Below are 23,899 nucleotides of genomic sequence, written 5' to 3' on the forward strand. Positions count from 1 at the left end.
ACTTAAAATAGATACACATAGTTTTATTGTTTCCAAAATAAATACAGATCAATTCTAACTCCCTGATACAAAGTCTCTATGTCACCAATTTGGGTTCTCTGAAAGCATAATTCATCCAGGCAATAGAAGTAATTGGTGATCTCTAAGGCATTATAATAATCAAACGGCCAACAACAAAAAAGCAATTTATTAACATCTAACACATGTATGCCAACTTACTTACCAATAGATCACCAAATTCACCAGTAATTATCGTACTGAAAGGTAACATTTCTCCATAAGCTAAATCAAAAGGCTAAAACCATACAACAGCTCAATAAACACTTGCTCCACTATTTCATCACAGGCATTACCTGCAGTGAGAGAAAAATAAGAAATGATCTGGGTCTACAAAGAATGAGAGGGGCCCTTTACGGGGTCTGAGGTCCAACTTATTATATCTCCAGTGAGACCGGGAATAGTCCTCAGACCACCGCCGAGACCTGTATTAAGTTTTTTTCAAATAAAAAAAAGGTAATCTCCTGAGTATTGTATACTAATTGCTACCAAAAAATCACAGCTAACTTAAGCTCCAAAAGAAAATCGTTTGCTCAGTCAATGATTCTTTGTGTATTAGCTCGTTTGAAAATTGCTTTAAGAGCGCCTCATGGAGCTCTGTCAAAGGGTTGCGTATCATTGTAGCATATATCCCAGACTGCTTCCATGGCATCCTTTGCAGCTTCCTTTGAGCAGTTAGGATTAGCCATCACTGATTCCATAACTCGTCTTTTCACACAGTCCTGTAAATAGCAGAACAAAAACCAGATACTGAATTACATAGATTTGATAGAAAGTGTTAAACGAAATAAATTATAAAGATTATATTATGAAAGTGAAGAAAATATATAAAAATTCTTAGAAACAAACTTTATATGCAATATATGGGAGGACGCAACTTAAGATGTAAAATGGAAGTCCTACTTAATAGCTATATACAAAGACAATAAGAATTTGAGGAAGCACATTCAGTTTTTGCCATCAATATAATAATCACTAGTCATGACTGCACCTAATTCATGCGAAATTGGAAAAGTAACACTACAACAGTAAAACAATTTAATGAGACTATTATCTACATTTTTCCCCAGCCCTAATTATGTTTTAAATGTAACAATTTCATGATAAAACTAAGTAGTTCTCACAGAATTCCAACAAGGAAGCAAAATCAACATGCTGCTTCTGAACCTTAGCCCATTCTTTAATTAAAATCTCTGCTTCCCCATATTCCTCGCTACGATGAAGTAGCACAAACTGATACATCACAATATGAGTCCTCAAGTCCTTTGGGTTACATCAAAACCAAGAGACCTAGTTTTTTCATATTTTTCTATTAACTATAAAACCACTACTCATACACTTAAAACTTGTTCCCCACTTTCACAGACCATTTACAAAACGAAACTTTTTCAGTTATTGTTAAGTTCTTTGTTTAAGCATTGATAAATTTCATGGACAGCAAATAATCATCTTACAAAGAAAGAAAATAGAGAACAATGTCAAGAGTTTATATCTCAAGTCATTCGTAAGAATTGGAACTCACTTGTTCATGGCCTCTTATCTTCATATAACCTCGCAACAATTCTCTTTTGTAGTGGCAATCGCCACTTAAATGGCCTGCACGAATCTATTAACATAAATAATAAACAACTGATAAACCTAAGAATCAAAAACGAGAGTGAGAAAGGAGGAGGGAATTGAATAAAACTTCCACCAGAAAATCAAATTGATACCTCACTACAGGCATGATGAGCACAATTAGTCCAGTTCAAGTTTGCAGCACGACAATCATCGTATGCATGAATTAACTCATGTATAACTACTTGGTTGACCTGATCTTGCATTCTCATGTGATTACTACACACCATTATCTACATGCTCAGAAAAAAAAAGAGAAAATAAACTTAGAAAATGAACTACTCTGCCAAAAATAGTATAAATTATAATAAATATGGATTTGCAAATAAAAATAGCAAGCGCAAGAAGTTAATGTAATAGAGCTGAAATGAACTATACACAAATAATTTGAATTGACTGAAAGATAACATAATCAACAGCAAAAAGATTTTAACTAAAATTATCAACCAGAAGGTTCAATCAACCTAAACTACTTTATTTATTTAATTCTGACAATTGAAGTAATTTTGTTTGGTTACCTGCCACATTTGAATTTAAAAAATAAAAAAAACCAAGGACACAAGCAATGTGAGATAAAATGTGGTAAATTCCAACCAAGATAATCAAAGCCAATTCATTTCAAATTGAATCGATCAGAACATATATCAGTAAACATCTGAATGAACAAAAAATAAAATAAAATAAATTACCCCTTCACCATTAACATAGCCCCCGCCAATTGGTTTGTCACAATTGACAGCTTTGATGAAATTATCCTTAAATGAACATCCAGCTTGCTGCAAATGCTCCTTCAAGAATTTCACCATTGGGTCTACCCAAAACAAACAAATTTTTAAAAATGAAATTCATTTCCGACTAAACTGCACTGATCACAGTGAAATATTCAAAATCTAAAACTGAAGATTCTAAAACCCTAGAGCCAGTAAAGTCTAAGATAAGTCAAAAGGAGAGAAAGAAATTACTTCTGAAACTTTTCCGAATCATTTCTTCGCATTCCTCTATGGTTTTACCGCCGGGGACGGGGACGGGGGCGGGGGATGAATTCACAACGTGCTCTTCTGCCATCTCTCTGAGTTGGGATTTTGCTTGTGGGCAGTGGCAGAGGTGTAACGCGGGCATTTTACTCTTATTTATTATTTATTATATTAATTACAAAATTATATATTTTTAAATTATAAAATTAATAAATAAATATAAATATAATTTGACTTCAGATAAAATAACAGAAATAATAAAAAATAGATTATTAAAATAATTTTTGAATTAAAATCTTTATCTTCATATATTATAGACTTCATCTTCACTGTGTTTCCAATTTTCTAATTTATGTAATTTATTATTAATAAAGTGATGTAAATTAGCTGAAATTTTTGTATAAATCATTTGAAGAATGTTTAAAGCTCAATGTCTCTATTTTCTAATTGGATTAGAAAATTATAATTCTTTTAAGTCTTTGTTTTTTTAATCCATACCCATGATATCAACAGGAAAACTTAGGGTCCAAAAACACTATCTCAACAAGCTAGAAAATCTAGGGTTCTTTAAGCACCTGTTTTTGGCAAAAATATAGGATGAAAAAACTTTATCTTAACACACACAAAAAAAAAAAAATTAGGGTTTATAAGCCTATATTTTCTTGGTATTGACCAGATAACATAGGTTTAAAAACTCTATCTCAGCACCCAAAAACACTAGGGTTTTTAAACCTTTGCTTTGGGTGTTGGCCAGAAAAACTAGTTTTTAGGTACAATGGAAAATTTAGTTGGGTATTGGCCAAGAATAACTAGTTTTTATGTTCAATGATAAAATTAGTTAGGAGGGGGGCGTCAGTTAACTTTGGTTTAACATATTTTTACGGCTAAATACGGTATATTTTTCCAAGCTTATTTTTCTTATTTTGTTGTGTATGAATGTTTAATATAGCATATGATTTGAGGATAATGAAAGATTGTTGGCAAAGTTACAGAAGATTTTATTTAGTTAACTGGATACATAAATATGTACATACTCATCTGTGTCATCATGTAATTGAATAATTTTAAATAAATTAATACTCAATCACGTAACAATACAAATGAATGTGTATATATTTGTATACATAAATCATATACATATGATATTGCTCTAATCATATTGGTTCATATGTTTATTTGGTCGAAAGGGAGGTGTTAAGCCAACTTTTATACAATACATTTTTGTGTTAATTTGAGCAAAATAAGACATATTTCTCCTATTTTTATCTTTCTTATTGTGTTGTATAGTGAATGTTTTGTGTGACATGATTTGAGGACAAGGAAGGATTATACAAAATGTTATGGGGAGATGATTTTAGCTCGTTTTGTTGGTTGATTTGGCTAGTAATGAATGGATATCATACAATGTCATGATAAAGTCTAATGCAAACGCCTTTAAATTTCAATCATTGACAAAGACTTTACCGTGACATTGTATGTAATTTTAACCTTACTTGTTGATATTAAATTTCTAGGTTATTCAATTACATATTTATAATGAGAGTAAAATAATTTATTACTAGTAGATCTATCAATTAAGTCAGATAAACCTGATCTTCGATTATTTAGTTCAAAAAATTAGTTTTGCGCTAAATATAATTCAGGCTCATGCAAGTCTGAAAAAAAAAAACAATTGTTTATTAAGTTATTGATCTATTCAACTCAAGACCCAATAGGGTCTAAAAATCCATTATGGGTAGGGCATATTTGTCATGTTTTCAAACAAAAGAGGATTATAAGGTTTTTTGTGCAAATTTTTAAAGTAACAAGGATGAGTCCAAAATGGCCCAAAGTAAGATAGAACAAAAAACATCTGAGACTCGAATGGATAAGTTTAAAGCTCACGCCTGAACTTTTTTATAAACTCAAACTTGTTTAAATCAGACTTGATTGATAGTCTAACTAATATTGTCTTTTATCTTATAATTTATGCTCTAAATTCTTTCAATTTTTATTAGTTACTTTGTAAATTTATTATATAAAATGTTTAATTGTTGTATTATAAAGTGATTCTTCATAAATAATAATTCAATATCTTATTATGTAGATAGCTAGTTTATTTATTTACTTGTTCAAATAAATTGTTAATTTCTTATTAAACACATAATAACAACTATTGTAGTAATTACATTACATTCTAAAAATATACAAGTGATCAGTTTTTATGTTGGTGTGTGACTTGGTTTCACAAGACACATTTGTTTGGATAACTACAAATCTTGTGTCCAACATTCAATGTCCCTCCGTTGATGTTCTTTGAATCATAAATATAAATGAATTTATTACGAACATTTAGTAACAACGTGACGTGTGATAATAACTCTTTTATATTTGACAATTAAAATTAAAATCAACTAGATATTCTTAACACAACATAAAAAGAAAAATAAGTTAGAATAAATAAACTGTATTCAACTTAAATGTCGCCCAAATTTATTAATCAATTTCTATGTTGGTCAAATTTAAACTCGCTTGGCCAAAACTCCCATTCATCTTAATGAATGGAGTTTTGTTGAGCAAAAGTTGGTTTACATTCCCATTTGGCCAACTCCTTTTAACACATAAAACCTAGTTTTTTTTTTTTTTGTTAGTTCTCACGTAGGTTTGAAAAACACTAGTTTTATTAGACCGTTATGATAAGTTTCTAGTATCGATTAGAAAATGAAGACTTAACAAACTTTGGATTCTTGTTGATCCCATAGGTTCCATTAAAAAATGTATTGATAATATTACCTTAAATCAAAACACTTAAGATTTGCTAATGAATTTAAGATCCTCTCCAAGAGCTTGAGATTCATTTATGAAGATGGGGAGGAGTGAAGAACTTGATATCTAGTTTTGGAATAGGAGAGGAGTGGAAAATAGAAAATAGTAAAGATGGAAATAAAGAGAGAGAAAACAAATTATGTATATATATTTTTTGTATAAAATTTTAATATATATGTAATATATCATCATGTGATTAAGTATTATTTTATTTTTAATTTAAAATTATCTAATTATATGACATCTGTAATCAAATTACATATTAAACATATATATACATATTTTTTTTATTGGTATGGAAACCCATTTACACCAACCACAACATGAATTAATTAAGTTGGGGTTTATTAATAGAATCACGTGTCATTAGCCAAATGAATCGGTCAACCAAATATTAATAACCCTTAATTATTAATCAATTTTAGTTAATCCCTCACATTCCTTAACCTCCACACCCTTTTAAATCCATTTTCTTCCCATTTCCCTTTCATCTCACTCTTTGTGGCTCTGCAGTACTTCTCTATATTTAGAGGAGAACTACTGCATGCTTTTATCTTTATAGCAAAACAAAAAGTCCCAACAAATCTTTTTACTTTCCTAAAATCCCATAAAAAAAAATGGCACGTCAATTCGTTGTCGTTTTTACCCTAGCTTTCCTGGCTGTTGCTGCTTTGGTTTCTTCAACTGATGAGAAATCTCCCACTGCCTCTCCAGCCGGCCAGCCGACCACTGCACCCCCACCTAAGAGCAAGGCTGCACCTCCACAACAGTCTAAGCAAACACCATCTCCTTCCGAATCCCCCAAGGCTTCCAACAGTGATTCTGATTCCCCTAGCAAGGCCCCAGCCTCCTCCTCCGCCTCCCCACCCTCCATGTCCGATGAGCCCTCCTCCCCACCTTCTCCTTCCACCACTGATGCCCCCGCTGCTGTACCTGCTGCCGAAGCCGACGCTTCAGCCACCGAAGAAGAAGCATCCGGTGCTGGTGCTCTTCAGGTCTCAGCTGTTGCCGGTGTCGCAGCTGCTGCCGGCTTCCTCTTCTTCTAAGTTTCTTATCAAAGCTTGAAGAACAGATAATTGAAGTCTCTCGATACCCTCTTTCTATAAATTATTTTTTTTTTTGTGCTAGTTAAAAGGAAATAAGAGAGGAAGCCGTTCAAAAATATGTACTACTTCTAAAGGCCTCGTCCATCTCATGATTAAATTTTAATCATATATTCTTTATTCGTTTCATCATCATCTGCTTGTGTTGTATGTTTGTCTTCTTCTCCATTTCAGCTCTTCATTACGTACTTTACAAAAATTTCCTTAAATTCTCAGTCTCATCAGCTCAATAAATCTGTTTTCCTCTCTATCTATCCTGCATTCTCAGCTCTTTTATTCCCATCATGCATGCATGGTAACTGGTTTACATATTTCATTCATGGTTACTAATATCTTATAATACAATATAGATAAAAAATAACGCATATTATAAAATATCTCGAACTAATACGATATAATAGAAATATTATACGGCATATATATTATTGATATAGATTGATATACTTAAAAAAATATATAATAAGAGTGTATATATAAAATTTAAATTTTTAAGGGTGTTTATAATTTTTTTTTTTAAAATAAATGTTTAAATTTTTAAAATTATATTAATGTGTTTGTTGAAATAGGGTAAACCTTACAAGGGAACAAGTCTTTTGACCTCTTATATTAAATCTAAAGGCATGTACATTAATTCCAGAACAGATTCCAGGCAATAAAGTGGGGAAGGTCATCATATATATATGTCAGCATCATGACATGGAGCCCTTTTATTGATAGAATTGATTTATCTCTCTTGAGGTTCGAGAGTTTGACCACACGTACTGGTGGGATTAATTGCCTTGACCATATCTCCAAGTGGAGACCTTAGAAACTGAGTATATGATTTTGCATACGACAAACAGTAATGGAGAGTTAAAGGTTCCCTTTGATCCACACTGTGTGCTGCTTATGTTTTTGCATGATTGAAGGGAAAAAGAGTTAGGTGAGACCGAGATTGCGGTCCTTTTTCCTCGATTCTTTTGGGTTATTTCAATTTTCTTCCATTAAAGACTTGGGTTGAGGTCTGACTTAGAGCCACGCATATGAAAATTCTGTTGGATTGGCTGCCAAATGTGAAACCATGTGTAACGAGGATTTGAACAAATTGCACCATCATTACTACGATTACCGTCAACTGATTAAATATATTTCTTTATTTCTTTGCTGAAAAACAGCCCGCATATGGTGGAGAGAATTAAATATTATTAATAACATATTTTTTATTATTTATATTATTTTATTTGATTTATAAATAATAAAAGATTTTATTAATATTCTATTATCAATAATAATATAATAAATAATATAAGAGGTAATCTGATTACCACATAAAGATTATCAAAATAATTTTGATTTTATTATAACTATATCATTATTTATTAATTTTTTAAAATAAAAATAATCTTATTTTTTATTAATATAATAAATAACATAAAAAAATGTTTTAAAATAATTATATCTAAAGATATTTAAATAACATAATATATTAATAATCTCTTATTATTTTTAACTAAATATAATAATTTTTTCTACTTATCATTTTTTATCAAGTTTTATTAAATATAACCATAATTTATATTTAATAATTTTTTAATTTTAATAATAAAATATTTTTCCAATCAAACGGCTGTTAAGGGCGACTTGAAAGTAAGATTAGAGAATGATGAAAGTAAATAAAGCTGGCTGCAATCCATAATTAAGCTGTTTTCTTGTCAGCAAAAGTGAGTGCCTGCAGCATGCATGAATGCCGACACACACAGATACTAACTTGAAGACTTAAATCTAAAGCAACACTTTTCCGCTTGCTTTCTTTGACGCATAACAAGGATTATATGCAGAAGTAAGATCCTTGGATGACGCCCTTTTGATTAAAGAAACTACAAGTACTTAAAACATATTAGCACTGAGAGTTCCTCCTGCAGTTGAGTGCACCAGCAGTCATGGTTATTGAACCCACAAGAGAAGCTGGCCTTGCGTTGAGGCTGGAAGCCCTGGCGTAGCTGGAAGATGCACCTGCTCCAGTCTGCCGGAAAAATGCACCGTTCAACATCAAGTCTCCTTCTGACCTCCAATTCCAATTCCTCCACTCACTTTCCGGTGCATGCTCATGCTTAGTCACCTTCATTATATAAATAATAACGTAACATCAACATATCAACGTAAAAATGTTCATGCATGGAGAGATCTATTAATATTTATAATTTACCTCTTTCCTAAATCTCAGGTTGGGTGCATAGAATCGATTGCCTTGGCTAAAAATAGTAGGAGCCGCACTTCCACCTATGGCATACATTTCCCATTGAGTGTAGTCATTGTTCACCACATGAAAAAACCCATGCCTACACCTGCAAAAGTCACCGTGAAAACATTATAAATATATTAAAATCTCAAATACAAGGTATAGAACTTCAATCTTATATTGACAAATATCAACTTCTAATATAAGATTTATGTAGTTTTGGATTCTCCAATCTCGTAATACAATATATAATTTACCTTGGCATTCTTTGAACTAGCCCTTGTCCAAAATGATTAAAGGCAATAGTAACCTGCATATTCTTGTCTTGTGTATACGAATCACTGTGGCCCAAGAGCATGACCTTATCATGATGGGTCATGTAGTTGTTAGAGATGGTGATGGCAGTGGATCCATGGATGGCATCGACCAGTCCATCATGGCAGTTCGACAAGGAACAATGGTCAACCCAAATGTGCTGACTTGCAAAGATGGACACCCCATCGCCGTCGGATACACCCCACCACCCAGAGTGCTCAGGCGAGTTTCTGATATTTCCATTACCACCTTGCTTGCAGTCATGTATGTGAATCCCATGGATGATGATGTTGGTAGCATAATGTATGGTTATGCATGGCCCATTAGCAATGTGAACACTGGCACCTCTACCATCTATAGTCTTGAAGGAATTCATCACCAGCTCTTGCTTCAGCTGAATCACCATGTCTCTGTTGAATATAATCCACAATGGCTCATCTTGTATCACAGCATGCCTGATAGTTCCCGGCTTGGGATTCACCGCGTCATCGTCACCAGCATCGGTGACAACATAAATCCGGCCATTCCTTCCACCAATAGCATTCTTTCCAAATCCAATGGCACAATCAGCCAACCTTTGACGGTTTTTCTCCCAGTTGGGGTCACATCTCCAGCAATCATCAATGGGGTTCCCAGTTCCACATGACAAATAGGCCAAGTTCCTCCTAGACTCATTGATACTCCTGCCAAAAGAAACAATCATAAATTAAGCCGAATGAAATATAAATTACGCAAGGTTTTCATCACAGTAATGTACGTTAAATTACCTGTGTACTTCATGTACAACGAGCTCAGGGTCTTGCAGTTGTGAAGAAGAAGCCAAAATCGGATTTATTAGAAGATAGAAGAAGGGAATTACAAGAAAGATTGAAAGATTTGACATTTTTTCTTAGTTGGGAGAGGCTTGGTGTGGTAAGTTAGAGTTGTTGTGGGATTTAAAGGGACTAAAGCCGATGGTGAAGGCGTGATTAATTATCTGTTGATTAACATTATGGGTCCACTTCATCGTGATTTCGGGTTTTGGGAATTATTCATGCGGTAGTTTTTAACCGTTAATCAAGCCAAAAGAGAATTCAATCCTCCTAAGTCAAGTTTTGAGACTTTAATTGGCTTCATCTCTTATGTCAAATTTTGTACCTAAAAGAGAGATGCTTGACTATGTGGTATGGTTATCATATAATATATTAAGATTAAATTCTGGATTTATCTGGTATAATAATTTTGAAATTGATCACTTATTAGGGATTTTACTTGTTTGATAGAGTTTTCATTTGTTTAGTATAATCAGTTCAATCCTAAAAGAGATAATCTAACTCAAATATGTGTAATACAAGACATTTTCTTGAAGATAAGGACCTTTATTGACTTATACATAAAACAATGAGGCAGAAATTATGAGCCTTTCTGTTGACTTTGGTTAAATGTTAATGCCAATGGTAGGTGATGCAGAGAAACTCTTTTTCCCCTTGTTTTAAATCATTTTCCCATTTTCAATATTATTGTGTATTTGAATTAACAAAATTTGACCTAAAATTAATAAAACCGATAAAATATTAAAATTTTTAAAGAACATATCTAAATTTAAGTTTCTGTTACCGTTGTGAAATCTTAATTTACCAAAAGATATTAACATAATTTGTATATTTTTGCGAACATTTTTTGAAGTCTCGATATAATTTTACAAGTGTGTAGTTGATCAAGCGTTTCCTTTTGCTAACTCAAGTGTTAAAATTTGAATACATGATACACAAAATTAAGAGGTTAAGTATTCTTTCGTATTATTCTTTAATTATTTTTATTTATAATTAACAAAATATTTTTTACCGATAGAAAAATCAGAATCAGACAGCTTAATACTTTTATGCTCAGGATAAATAATAAAATTATGCATCTCTACTGTAAGTTCACAATTTAAGTATTATTATATATTTAAATGATTATTAACTAAAGATAAAATAACACTCAATCATAATATAAAAAAAATGATAGGGCGTACATATAATGTTGTTCAATGATTATATAAAGGAGAATTCAAACCAAACTAAATCTAAATTTGGGCAAACTCAAACTTGACTTGTATATAAAATAATCAACTCAAAATTAAACTTGGCTCTCTCAATTGGTAAATAACAACGCTGGGTATTCAGAGAGTTTTGTTTTATTTTACCATGACTGACAAAAATGTAGTACATTGCATATCATAGCCTAATTAATCCGATAACAATGTGTTCATCAGTTTATGGTAAAAAAATTTGAAAAACATCATCGTTAAAATATAGACTTTTGTAACTTTCACAAGAGTATAAATAATTTCTTGTTAAAATAATGAAAATAGTATTTTTTACAATCCAGTATATGTTCTCTCATTATTCTTTTCTTCTTGCTAAAGACTAATCATAGAAAGTATTAAGTTTAAAGGGAATCTCCTAAGTAAATGAGTTAAAATATCGATTTCATGAGGAACTGTGAAATCCAATGTTTGTGTATGTCAAATGCCCGAAAAATAAAAAAACAGAGCATTACCTCAGCTCCAAAAACAATCATTTGCTCGGATTCTTATTTTTTGGGACTGCCTGGTTGGGCAATGATTTAACGGGGCCTCAGGGAGCTCTATCAAAGGGCTGCGTATCATTGTAACATACATCCCAGACTGCTTCCATGGCATCCTTTGCAGCTGCCTCTGAGCAGTGTGGATTAGCAATCACTGATTTCATAACTCGTCTTCTCACACAGTCCTGCAAATACCAGTGCAAAAACCATACTGAATTACATAAATTTGATAGAAGGTCTTAAACAAAATAACTTATGAAAATTAATATTATGCAAGTGAACAAAATATATAAAAATTCATAGGAACAAACTTTATGGGAGGACACAACTTCAGATATAAAATGGAAGTCCTAATTACTCTGATCATGTATGAAAAGTTAGCTTCCTTTAATAGCTAAATACAATGACAATTTGAATTTAGGGAAGCACGTTATGTTTTCACCATTAATATAGTAATCACTGCTCATGACTGCACCTAATTTATGTGCAATTGGAAAAGTACAACAATAGCGAAACAACTTACTAAGACCAATATCCCCAGCACTAATCATGTTTTAAATGTTTTGTCAAACAAACAATTTCACGATTTAACTAAAACTAAGTAGTTCTCACAGAATTTGCAAGACGGACTAAGAATTCTCTCTGCATCCAGAAGAGCATAATCTCATGGCATTAAGACTACAAAAGGTTACAGGTCCCAACAATATTTCGAGGAAGCAAAATCAACATACTGCTTTTGAACAATTGCCCAGTCTTTAATTAAAATCTCTGCTTCCACGTGTTTCATGCTACAATGAAGTAGCACATACTATGATTACATCACAGTATGTGTCCTTCCGTCCTTTTGGTTAAATCAAAACCAAGAGATCCAGCCATTTCATACTTTTCTAAGCCACTACTCATAGGCATAAAACCTGTTCTCCATTGTCACAGACTATTCACAGAATGAAACTTCTTCAATTATTGTTAAGATCTTTGTTTAAGTATTGTTGAAATTCGTGGATGGCAGATAGCAATCTTACAAAGACAGAAAATAGAGAAATATGTCGAAAGTGTATGTCTCAAGTATTTCTTAATAATTGAAACTCACTTGTTCATGGCCTTTTATCTTCATGAAACCGCGCAACAATTCTCGTTTGAAGTGGCAATCACCACTTAAATGGCCCGCACGAATCTATTAACATAATTCATAAAAAAAATTGATTAACCTAAGTATAAAAAACGAGAGAAAGAGAGGGAGAAACAGGGAATTGAATGAAGCTCTCACCAGAAAGCTGAATTGATACCTCACTACACGCATGATGAGCACAATTCTTCCAGTTCATGTTTGCAGCACGACATTCATCATATGCATGAATTAGCTCATGGATAACTATTTGGTTGACATCATCTTGCGTTCTCATGTGATTACTACACACCCTTATCTACACCACATGCTCAGAAAACAAAGAGAAAACAAATTTAGAAAGAAAAATACTCCCTCAGATATGATACTAATGATAATGAATGTGGATTTGCAAACAAAAACAGCATGTTCAAGATCAACCAGAAGCTTCAACCTGCGTAAACTACTGTATTTAATTTGATTCTGACAATTGAAATAATTTGTTTGGTTACCTAACTAAAAATTTTCCAAGGACACAAGCAACGGGATGTCGTAAATTTCAACCAAATTAAGCAAAGCCAATTTATTTCAAATTGAATCGCTCAGAAGATGAATCCGCAAACATCTAAATGAACGAAAATAAAATAAGTTACCCCTACACCACGAGCAAAGTTCCCACCAGAGGAATTATCACAACGGACAGCCTTGATAAAATTGTCCCCAAATGCACATCCAGCTTTCTCCAAATGCTCCTTCAAGAATTTCACCACTGGGTCTACCCAGAACAAACAAATTTTTTAAAATGAAATTCATTTCCAACTCAACTGCATTGATCACAGAGAAATGTTCAAAATCTAAAACTGAAGATTCTAAAACCCTAGAGCCTGGTAAGTCAAAAGGAGTGAAAGAATTACTTTTTAAACTTCTCCGAATCAATTCTTGGCATTCCTCTACGGTTTTACCATCGGTGACGACGAAGGGGGGTGAATTCACGGCGTGCTCTTCTCCCATCTCTCTAGCTTTGGATTTTGCTTGTGGGATGTATCTGCAGAAGCGGTTGTAAGTCGCAAGGCGGATATTTGCCTTTATTTTTTAATTAACAAACAAATTAATTAATTATAGAGTTAATAATATTTTGCCAAAGCAGGTTTTTCCTGAAAACACTTTGCAGATAACCTAAACAATACTTTCTCTTATATCGCACTGAAAAAAAAAAAAAAAAGGGGAAAAAAAAATCCCTATTTCCGTGTCAATCCGAATTAAGGACATGTTTAAACTTTAAATTCACAATTAACTTTAATTACACTTTACTTAGTAATTTCATTTAACTGAATTATTCCAAAATTTTGTTATTTATTTATAACCATAATTGTTTTTTTATCCCAAATTTAATCTTAATTTTGAACTTAATTTTGGTGGCATGATTTGAAATAGAACTTACATGCTAATTTTAAAACTTCTTGATTGATATGCGTTTGAACAAAAACTTTGACCAAGTGGTAGAATTTGAGGGTCAACATATTTTGTTTCCATAAATGCATTTGCTAGTCAGGTTTCATGAAACGGTGACGTATAAGATTATTAGATTCACACGAGGAGAAAGCAGTTTGAGCGTGACCTACAGATATAAAAGAGTTTGTAAGGAAGGTGTACCGTGGAAGCAGCTGGGCATGACCAAAAAAGTGAAATTGTTTTTATATTAGATTTATTTTTCTCGGCCATGTTGGAGTTTTGTACACGTGTTCTTCCAGCTAAGACAATGGAGCGCAGAAAGTGTAGACAAAAGTGTTCTGTAAGTGGGTCTAGTCAGCTGCGCCATTCCACGGGTAAGTTTGCAGTGGCTTTCTTTTACCCCTTTCTTTTTTAGTCAAACACGTGGTAGACACTTAAAATAATAATATGGGAAATTGAAAATTTAACTTTTATTTTAATCTCCGTGTGTGTGTATATATATATATATATATATATATATATATATATATATATATATAAAACTTATCTCAAAACTTAAATAAATATATTATAGTAGTAATTTACTTTTTCAAAATATTTCTCTTGATGTGAACCATGCAGAGATTTTTTTTTTCTCTGTAATTTTTTTTCTCTTTTTCCTCAGCTTTCAAGTGAGGAAGAAATCGCTACAGCATAAAAAAAATAAATTTTCCATCAGAGACGACACATGATTGAATAATAAAACCTATGAGAAAATTATTATAGAATATTCAATTTGGACACAAGAGAGGAAGAGACGAAAATTGCTAAATTTATTAAGAGAATTAATATCTACTGCAAAGATTTCACAGCAAAATCATCCAAATTTAGGTCACTCTTAACTTAAGCTTGTATGGTATATGTTTTTTTTATGAACAATTGAAAATGAAATAAGTATGGTAGATTCATGTTCATAACTTCATGTAAAATATAATTTTGTTGTGATTTCATGTTGTTAGATTGTTTAATGTTATTATTTCATATTGTTTTTATTGTTTAAAGTTGTTATAATATTGTTTAATGTTGTATTGATGGTTATAAAATACCAAAATTCAGACCTAAAAAAATTCTAGACGAAGAACAGGTTGGTGTTAACGCCAACCCCTCGGGTTCCACTGAATTTATCTATTTTTTTTTTGTTTTCTTTCATTGCATTCAATTCCTTTATTTTTTATACTCATTTATTCCAATTTAATGCTCGTGTGTGTATTGTTTTCCTTGTCTTAACAGAGAGTTGTATAAAAAATTACAGAATTGCCACTGTCATTTTCTTCCTTTTTTTATTGCATTTTCTTGATCAATTTTTGTATATCACTTAATGATATAATAGTTTAATGTGTTATAAATACGTATGTATGAAACTTGGTTGCATTTGAGGCTTAATTTGAAAAAATTGTAAAGTAGTGCAATTTGGAGTTTTAATATTTTTACGTTTATTTTTAGTCATGATAGAAAAAACTACATTTAAGATTCGCTATGAAGGCTAATGGATTGAAAGGGATGATAATGTGGCAAAATATGTTGGTGGGAATGAGAGAGATATATGTATTGACACAAGTATTGATTTTGAAGGATTCATTGCAAAAATCAGCTATCGTCTAAGACTCGATCAAAGTCAATTAAATATGTGCATATTTATCCTATGTGATGTGGGTCCGATGGAGATTGTAGACAACGATGATGTGGAGTTTTTAATGATTGTAGTAAGAAGTTCACAAGGATATACAAAACTTTATGTTACCAAGAGTCAAATTGACAGAAGGGACAATCAACAAGCCGAAGATGTTCATGAGGAAGAAAAGGAAAATCATCCTACAATGAATGGGCATATCCACAAAGTTTTCAAAAGTTTGGTGGGAATTATGGTATTGATGATGATAATGACAAAGACATGGATTAGGATTATGAAATAGAAGGTAATGAGGATGATGAAAACGAAGAATTCTCAGGGTTTGATAAGGACATGTATGATATTTTGAGTCAAGACAATGATAGAAGTTAAAGTTATACTTGTAATGAGGGAGCTGAATATAACACAAGAAGTCATGCATTTATCAATATTGAAGCATATCTAAGTCACATCTATAATTCAAATCTATTTCAATGGGTTCCTGAGTCTGCTGTTGATGTTGAGAATGCAGGTATTAGTAATTGGCCAACACCAAGGGGTAACCATTTACAAGTGATGAGTTTTTATAACTCGAAGACAGAATTGAAAGCATTATTTTGAATATATGTCTTAGAGATATGAATTCAATGGAAAGTTGATCACTCTAATAATATACAGTATGAGCTTAAGTGCGTACACTCACAATGAAAATGACAGACACGAGCAACGAGAGAACAAGATGGAGATTTTGGGTCTTACGACTTATGGACGAGACATACACTTGTTTGCGAGATCAAATATTATCATACCATAGACAAGCTAGTGCATAATCGTTAGGAAACATACTTAAGTCAATGTTTGTGGTTGATCGCATTTATTGATCAAAAAAAATTATTTCAGACATAACAGATAGATACAAAATCGACATATCCTACAAGCAAGCGTGGCGTGCCAAAACATATGTAACAAATGCATTACGAGGATCTCTGTAAGAGTTTTCCATCTATTATGCGAGTATTCTCATAATTTGAAGTTTTAGAACCCATAAACTATGATACATATTGATATTGATTCAAAAAATAGGTTCAAATTTTTTGAATGTGTATGAGGTGTTCAATAAGAAAGTTTCAACAATTCTGTCTTTTGGTGATATGTATTGATGCTTCACACTTAAAGGAAAAATATCTTGAGTCTCTTTTTCATTGTTGTTGCGAAGGATGATAATAATCAAATTTACCCACTCGCATTCGGTATTAGGCACAAGGAGGGAATAGATATATGGACGACATTTTTGACATACCTTCGTATGTGCATTGGTGATTTGCCAGATTTGGGCATTATTTCTGATCGTCATCATTCAATAATTACGTCGGTCGTGAATGTAATGTCTCATGTTCGTCATGGGTTTTGTAATTACCACATAAAGGGTAACAAGCGTTCGCAGGTAAAAAAACTAAGTATATTGAAGGATTATTTTGGAAAGTTGCTAAGACATATCGCCTTAGGGACTTTCAAGCTACGCAATGTACAACATTTATGATTAGTATTTATAATCGTCGATATGAATGTAAACTTTATCTATTATGCGATACTTACTTAAAAAGCAATCGGGTATCCCAAAATATTGTAAATAAGAAGTGTGAGCAGACTTGTGTATGACGGGTATTGTTTAACATAATAATGATATTTGTTATGGATACCCTTCTATATCGATTCAACTGTTTTATTCTATGTCACTATCCCTTATGGGTATCGACAAAATGTATCTAAATTATCCACTAAATGCAAAAAACGATAAGGTATTTTGGTTATGTTGTTCGTCACTAATAATCCTATAAATGCATAATACAAAACTGCGAACTTCACTACGTCGTCATTATTGTCTCCCCAAATTTCATTGTCGAATGCTTGCTCGATCTCCCCATGGGATAACAACCTGTGAATATTCGACAAGTATTCTTCTCTCAATCGAGGCATCCCAGTGCAATCAATGTAATTGGACACGTTCATGTTCTCCTCAAAAATCAGACCAGTGACATTGCAAACTCCACAGGGCTGAATCGGAACTCAATACCATTTATTCTGAGCCACATTTCTTTGTCTAAGTTTCTGCGGTTGATCATACGAAATAACATCACTTGAATAAATATGACATTAAACCGTGGCTTCGCCAAATCTAACAAGTGTCCAAAACAAGTTGTCCGAAAAATGACTCTCTGAGTAAATGTTAGTTTATTTCTAATTATAGTCACAATATCCATCTTTATCCGAAGTGACATGTGTACTCAAAATTTGTATGCATCATAGAATCTGTACGCCCCCTCTTGCTAGTTGATTACAAATGCTTGAAAATATATATTAATTCATTAAATTACATTAATGAAAGATTAATAAAAAACAATCATTTTAATCAAAGATTAATCAAACAAACTGAATTATCATTATTAAATTAACATAATTGGTATCATCTAATGTAAAATTAGAATAAAAAAATTAGATTATCAGTAAATTAATATGCATGACATCATTTTTCATAAAAGCAGTTAAATTTGAGTGTTCATAATTTTTTATGTAAGATTATCATTCTTGAGTTTTAAATGTCATTTAAGCTACTTTTTAGATTTGAATAACTAACGTACTAAAATAAAATCTACTGAACTACAAACATGGATAGGTGAACAGTAAAAAAATAGATTAAAAAGAAATATATAAGTGAAATAGAAGAAGCATGTGAAAGCTTAACGAAAATGCCAAAGCTTGGCATTTCTGCCAAGTGTTGGCGTTTCCGCCAACCATGGTAAGCCACTCACCCATTGCAATTTGAAATTAATTTGAATTTTAACTTCCAAATTAATTTGATTAATTTCATATTAATTTTAATTTCAAATTAATCTAATCAAATCAAATTAATTTAAATTCGGACCAAATTAAAATTCAATTTACATTGAATTTGGATCAAATTGAATTTGATATAATATAATTCTACTTCTATTTGACATAATGAAATCTAACCTATCTTCTTACCATTACGTCAACAATCCAATGATCTATGCGGAAGCAAATACTTTTAGAGAAAATATGAAAGCAAGCAAGCAAACGTTTTTGCAAAAAATATTTGTCAAAACTTGCACATATATGGAAGTAAGCAAGACTTCCACGTGAAAGGCAAAAAGGGAAGCAAACAAGAACACAAGGAATATATTCTCCTCTGGTTGTCAGTGAATTATTCAAGTCAGTGCACTATTTATGTAAGTGCATTATTCATATATACTTATTATAATATTCTCTCTTGATGTATTATTCATATATACTCATTGTATTTGTTGAAAACATGGTATTTTTAAAAGTTAAATTCAGAGGAAATGGGTTGGCGTCAATTATTAATGGAAAAAGCAACGGTTGACATTGACATCCTGTGTCAATGAAAAATAATTGAAACATTGAAAAACATTGAAAAATAATTGAAGTACTTAATATTGATGCAACCCATGATATTTTTTAAAAATTAAATTCAGAGAAAGAGGGTTGGCGTTGGCTTTTAAAAATTATGCCAACCCTTCATTAACACCAACCTTTCATTTCTTCCAGTTAAACCCCACCAAATGCCAACCCTTCATTAACACCGACCCTTCAATTTCAAATTAATCCATTTTCTCAAAATACCCTTCTTAATGAGACCCACACAGAGAGATTCTCTCTCTTTTTCTCTGTAACTTTGGAACTGTACTGTGAAAAATAGAACAAGTGCTTCAAAATGGAGTTAGTGCTTCAAAAACAAAAGAAAAAAGGAAAAAATTAAAAAGTGAAACAAATTTCAAATTAAGAATTCTTAGAAGTGAGGATATAAAACAAAAGCGCAACCTACCGAAACTCGATCACATCCACTTAATACCTTATATTATACCTCAGCTACTAGGATTATCAAATAAATAATTGACAAATATAATTTAGAAGATCACTTGGTGGGGTTTAACTGGAAGAATAAAGGGTTGACGTTTAGTATGGTTTAACTGGAAGAAATGAAGGGTTGGTGTTGACGCCAACTCTTGTGCTGTGAATAAATTTTTAAAAGCAAGAGTTGGTGTAATTTTTAAAAGCTAATGCCAACCCTCTTTCTTTGAATTTAATTTTTTAAAAATGTCATGGGTTGCATCAATTATTTTTCAATGTTTCAATTATTTTTCATTGACACATGATGTCAATGCCAACCCTTGCTTTTTCCATTAATAATTGACGCCAACCCACTTTCTCTGGATTTAACTTTTAAAAATACCATATTTTCAACAAGTACAATGAATATATATGAATAATACATTGACATGAATAATGCACTGACTTGAATAATTCACTGACAATCAGAGGAGAATATATTCCTTATGTTATTGTTTGCTTCCTTTTTAACCTTTCATACAGAAGTCTTGCTTACTTCCATATATGTGCAAGTTTTGACAAATATTTTTTGCAAAAGAGTTTGTTTGCTTGCTTCCATATTTTCTCTAAAAGTATTTGCTTCCCATAGATCATCGGATTGTTTTTTTGTTTATGAAGAAAATTCAACGAACTGCTTCATCGATCATCAGTACTGTTGACGTAATAGCATGAAGACATGTTAGGTTTCGTTATATCAAATGGAAGTAGAATTATATTATATCAAATTCAGTTTGATCCAAATTCAATGTAAATTGAATGTTAATTTGGTCCGAATTTAAATTAATTTGATTTGATTGGATTAATTTGAAATTAAAATTAAAATTAATATGAAATTGATCAAATTAATTTGGAAATTGAAATTCAAATTAATTTGAAATTGCAATGGGTGAGTGGCTTACCATGGGTGGCGGAAACGCTAACACTTGGTGGGAATTCCAAGCTTTGGCATTTCCGGCAAGCTTTCCCATGCTTCTTCTATTTCACTTATCTGTTTCTTTTTAATCTATTTTCTTTACTGCTCACCTATCCATACTTGTAGTTCAATAGATTTTACTTTAGTATGCTAGTGATTCAAATACAAAATATAGTTTAAATGACATTTAAAACTCAAGAATGATAATCTTATATCAAATATTATGAACACTCAAATTTAACTGTTTTTATGAAAAATGACACAATGCATATTAATTTACTGATAATCTATTTTTTTTTTTTACTCTAATTTTACATTCGTTGATGTTAATTATGTTAATTTAATAATGATAATCCAGTTTGTTTGATTAATCTTTGATTAAAATGATTATCTTTCATTAATTTTTTATTAATGTAATTTAACGAATTAATATATATTTTCAAGCATTTACAATCAACTACCAAGAGAGGGTGTACAAATTTCATGATGCATACAGATTTCGAGTGTATATGTCACTTCAGACAAAGATGGATACTATGACTATAATTAAGAATAAACTAACATTTACTCAGAGAGCCATTTTTCGGATAACCTGTTTTGGACATTTATTTCATTTGGCAGAGTCACAGTCTAGTGTCGTATTTATTCAAGCGATGTTATTTCGTATGATCAACCGTGAGAACCCAAACAAAGAAATGTGGTTCAGAATAAATGGTGTTGAGTTCCGATTCAGCTCTGTGAAGTTTGTATTAGTCACTGGTCTGATTTTCAGGGAGGACATGAACGTGTCCAACTACATTGATTACACGGGGATGTCTCGATTGAGAGAGGAATACTTCCTGAACATTTACAGGTTGTTGTCCTATGGGGAGATCGAGCAAGCATTCGACAATGAAATTTGGGGAGACAATGATGACGTCACGGTCTTGTATTATGCATTTACAAGATTATTAGGGGCGGACAACAGAACCAAAATACTTTATCGTTTTTTGCATTTAGTGAACAATTTAGATGCATTTTGTCGATACCCATGAGGAACAGTGACATGAAATAAAACAGTTGAATTGATGCGGAAGGATATCCATAACAAATATCAATATTGTGTTAAACATTACCCGCTATACACAAGTCCGCGCCCACTTCTTAGTTACAATATTTTGGGATACCTGATTGCTTTTCACGTTAATATCACATAAGAGATAAAGTTTATATTCATACTGACGACTGCAAATACTAACTATAAATATTGTACATTACGTAGCTTGAAAGTCTCTGAGGTTATATGCCTTAACAACTTTCCAAAATAATTTTTCAATATATTTAGTTTTTTTGAACTGCGAACGCATGTTATCCTTTATGTGGTAATTACAAAACCCATGACGGGCATGAGACATTACGTTCGCGATTGACATAATTATTGAATGATGACGAGCAAAAATAATGGCCAAATCTGTTAAATACCAATACACATGCGAAGGTATGTCAAAAAAGGTGTCCATGTATCTATTCCCTCCTTGTGCCCAATACCGAATATGAGTGGATAAATTTGATTATTATCATCCTTCGCAACAACAATGAAAAGAGACCAAGACACTTTTCCTTAAAGTGTGACGTATCAATGCATATCACCGGGTAACAGAATTATTGAAACTCTCTTATTGATCACCTCATACACATGAAAAAACTTGAACATATTTTTTGAGTCGATATCAATATGTGTCATAATTTTTGAGTTCTGAAGCTTCAAATTATGATAATACTTACATAATAGACCGAAAAACTCTTCTGGAGATCCTCGTAATGCATTTATTGCATATGTTTTAGCATGTCATGCTTGTGTGTAGGATATGTCGATTTTGTACCTATCTGTCATATCTGAAATAATTTTCTTTGGTCGATAAATATGATTAACCACAAATATTGACTTAAGTATGTTCCCTAACGATTCTGTACTAGCTTGTTTATGGTGTGACAATATTTGATCTGATGGACGAGTGTGTGTCTAGTTCATATGTTGTAAGATCTAATAGTCTCTATCTTGCTCTCTCGTTACTCGTGTCCACCATTTACATTATGGTGTACGCATTTAAGCTCATACCGTATATTATTAGAATGATCAACATTTCATTGAATTCCTGTCTCTAAGGCATATGTTTGAAATAATACTTTCAATTCTGCATTTGAGTTATAAAAACCCGTCACTTGTAAGTGGTTGCCCCTTTGTGTTGCCCGATTACTAATATTTGTATTCTCAACATCAACAGCAGACTTAGGAATCCATTGAAATAGATTTAGATTATGGATGTGACTTAGATATACTCCAATATTCATAAAGCCATGACGTCTTGTGCTACATTCAACCCCCTCATTACACGCATGACTTTGACTTCTGTCAACGTCTTGGCTAGAAATACCTTACATGTCCTCATCAAATCGCGAGAATTCTTTGTTGTCATCATCATCATCCTCATTCTCATCCTCATTACTTTCTCCTTCAGAATCCTCATCCATGTCGTTGTCATTATCATCATTAATACCATAATTCCTACTAAACTCTTGAAAACTTTGTGGATATGCCCAATCATCTGTCGGATGATTTTCCCTTTCTTCCTCATGAACATCTTCGACTTGTTGATTGTCTCTTCCGTCAATTTGACTCTCAGTAATATAAAGTTTTGTATATCCTTGTGAATTTCTTGTTACAACCATCAAAAACTCCACATCATCATCGTTTACAATCTCTATCAAACCCACATCACCTAGGGTAAATACGCACACATTTGACTGACTTCGATTGAGTCTTAGATGATAGCTCATTTTTGCAATGAATCCTTCAAAATCAACACTTGTGTCAAAACATATATCTTTCTCATTCCCACCAATATATCTTACCACATTATCATCGCCTTCAATCCATTGGCTTTTATAGCGAATTTTAAATACAGCATTTTCCATCTTGACTAAAAATAAACCTAAAAACATAAAAACTTCAAATTGCACTACTTTACAATTTTTTCAAATTAAGCCTTAAATGCAATACCAATGCAACCAAGCTTTATACATACGTATTTATAACACATTAAACTATCATATCATCAAGTAATGTGCAAATATTGATCAAGGCAAAACAATAAAAAACGGAAGAAAATGACAGTGGCAATTCTGTAATTTTTTATGCAACTCTTTGCCAAGATAAGGAAAATAATATACAT

The 23,899-nt window shown here is 32.0% G+C and overlaps 4 protein-coding genes across 6 annotated transcripts; 1 reads left to right on the forward strand and 3 right to left on the reverse strand.

Moving 5' to 3' along the window:
* Positions 1–228: 228 nt before the first annotated feature.
* LOC123195832 (mitochondrial inner membrane protease atp23-like) lies at positions 229–2,790 on the reverse strand. The gene is made up of 5 exons (XM_044609684.1): positions 2,637–2,790; positions 2,364–2,485; positions 1,770–1,907; positions 1,580–1,663; positions 229–779 (listed from the first exon to the last, which is right to left on the reverse strand). The coding sequence occupies exons 1-5, from the start codon at positions 2,737–2,739 to the stop codon at positions 645–647; spliced, it is 582 nt and encodes a 193-aa protein (XP_044465619.1). The 5' UTR covers positions 2,740–2,790; the 3' UTR covers positions 229–644.
* Positions 2,791–5,951: 3,161 nt separating this feature from the next.
* On the forward strand, positions 5,952–6,691 carry LOC123197047 (classical arabinogalactan protein 11-like). The gene has a single exon (XM_044611229.1). The coding sequence runs from the start codon at positions 6,071–6,073 to the stop codon at positions 6,497–6,499; it is 429 nt and encodes a 142-aa protein (XP_044467164.1). The 5' UTR covers positions 5,952–6,070; the 3' UTR covers positions 6,500–6,691.
* Positions 6,692–8,201: 1,510 nt separating this feature from the next.
* LOC123197038 (pectate lyase-like) lies at positions 8,202–10,812 on the reverse strand. Its single transcript, XM_044611218.1, has 4 exons — positions 9,857–10,812; positions 9,032–9,772; positions 8,742–8,880; positions 8,202–8,654 (listed from the first exon to the last, which is right to left on the reverse strand). The coding sequence occupies exons 1-4, from the start codon at positions 9,970–9,972 to the stop codon at positions 8,433–8,435; spliced, it is 1,218 nt and encodes a 405-aa protein (XP_044467153.1). The 5' UTR covers positions 9,973–10,812; the 3' UTR covers positions 8,202–8,432.
* Positions 9,721–13,941, reverse strand: LOC123197039 (mitochondrial inner membrane protease ATP23-like). Of its 3 annotated transcripts, XR_006497781.1 has the most exons (7): positions 13,659–13,938; positions 13,398–13,519; positions 12,926–13,063; positions 12,730–12,813; positions 11,613–11,824; positions 9,857–9,887; positions 9,721–9,772 (listed from the first exon to the last, which is right to left on the reverse strand). XR_006497781.1 is itself a non-coding variant. In XM_044611220.1 (5 exons), exons 1-5 carry the CDS (start codon positions 13,753–13,755, stop codon positions 11,690–11,692), a joined length of 570 nt encoding a protein of 189 aa, XP_044467155.1. In that variant the 5' UTR covers positions 13,756–13,941; the 3' UTR covers positions 11,393–11,689. The 3 variants fall into 3 exon arrangements, 2 of the variants coding, with proteins under 2 accessions (XP_044467155.1, XP_044467154.1); XM_044611220.1 differs by lacking the exons at positions 9,721–9,772; positions 9,857–9,887 and having other exon boundaries at positions 11,393–11,824; positions 13,398–13,513; positions 13,659–13,941; XM_044611219.1 differs by lacking the exons at positions 9,721–9,772; positions 9,857–9,887 and having other exon boundaries at positions 11,393–11,824.
* Positions 13,942–23,899: the final 9,958 nt, after the last annotated feature.

This window comes from Mangifera indica, chromosome 14 (assembly GCF_011075055.1).
Source record: "Mangifera indica cultivar Alphonso chromosome 14, CATAS_Mindica_2.1, whole genome shotgun sequence".
Taxonomy (NCBI): Eukaryota; Viridiplantae; Streptophyta; class Magnoliopsida; order Sapindales; family Anacardiaceae; genus Mangifera; species Mangifera indica.

Excerpts from the sequence above, each read along its gene's own strand:
- LOC123195832 (XM_044609684.1), bottom strand. The coding sequence starts at position 2,739 with ATGGCAGAAGAGCACGTTGTGAATTCATCCCCCGCCCCCGTCCCCGTC. Across the intron at positions 2,486-2,636 it reads GATTCGGAAAAGTTTCAGAA|ACCCAATGGTGAAATTCTTG; the intron begins GTAATTTCTTTC and ends TGTTTTGGGTAG. Across the intron at positions 780-1,579 it reads AGATAAGAGGCCATGAACAA|GACTGTGTGAAAAGACGAGT; the intron begins GTGAGTTCCAAT and ends TGCTATTTACAG.
- LOC123197047 (XM_044611229.1), top strand. The coding sequence starts at position 6,071 with ATGGCACGTCAATTCGTTGTCGTTTTTACCCTAGCTTTCCTGGCTGTT.
- LOC123197038 (XM_044611218.1), bottom strand. The coding sequence starts at position 9,972 with ATGTCAAATCTTTCAATCTTTCTTGTAATTCCCTTCTTCTATCTTCTA. Across the intron at positions 9,773-9,856 it reads GTTGTACATGAAGTACACAG|GAGTATCAATGAGTCTAGGA; the intron begins GTAATTTAACGT and ends TTCTTTTGGCAG. Across the intron at positions 8,655-8,741 it reads ACCTGAGATTTAGGAAAGAG|GTGACTAAGCATGAGCATGC; the intron begins GTAAATTATAAA and ends TATATAATGAAG.
- LOC123197039 (XM_044611219.1), bottom strand. The coding sequence starts at position 13,755 with ATGGGAGAAGAGCACGCCGTGAATTCACCCCCCTTCGTCGTCACCGAT. Across the intron at positions 13,520-13,658 it reads GATTCGGAGAAGTTTAAAAA|ACCCAGTGGTGAAATTCTTG; the intron begins GTAATTCTTTCA and ends TGTTCTGGGTAG. Across the intron at positions 12,814-12,925 it reads CTCATCATGCGTGTAGTGAG|ATTCGTGCGGGCCATTTAAG; the intron begins GTATCAATTCAG and ends TTATGTTAATAG.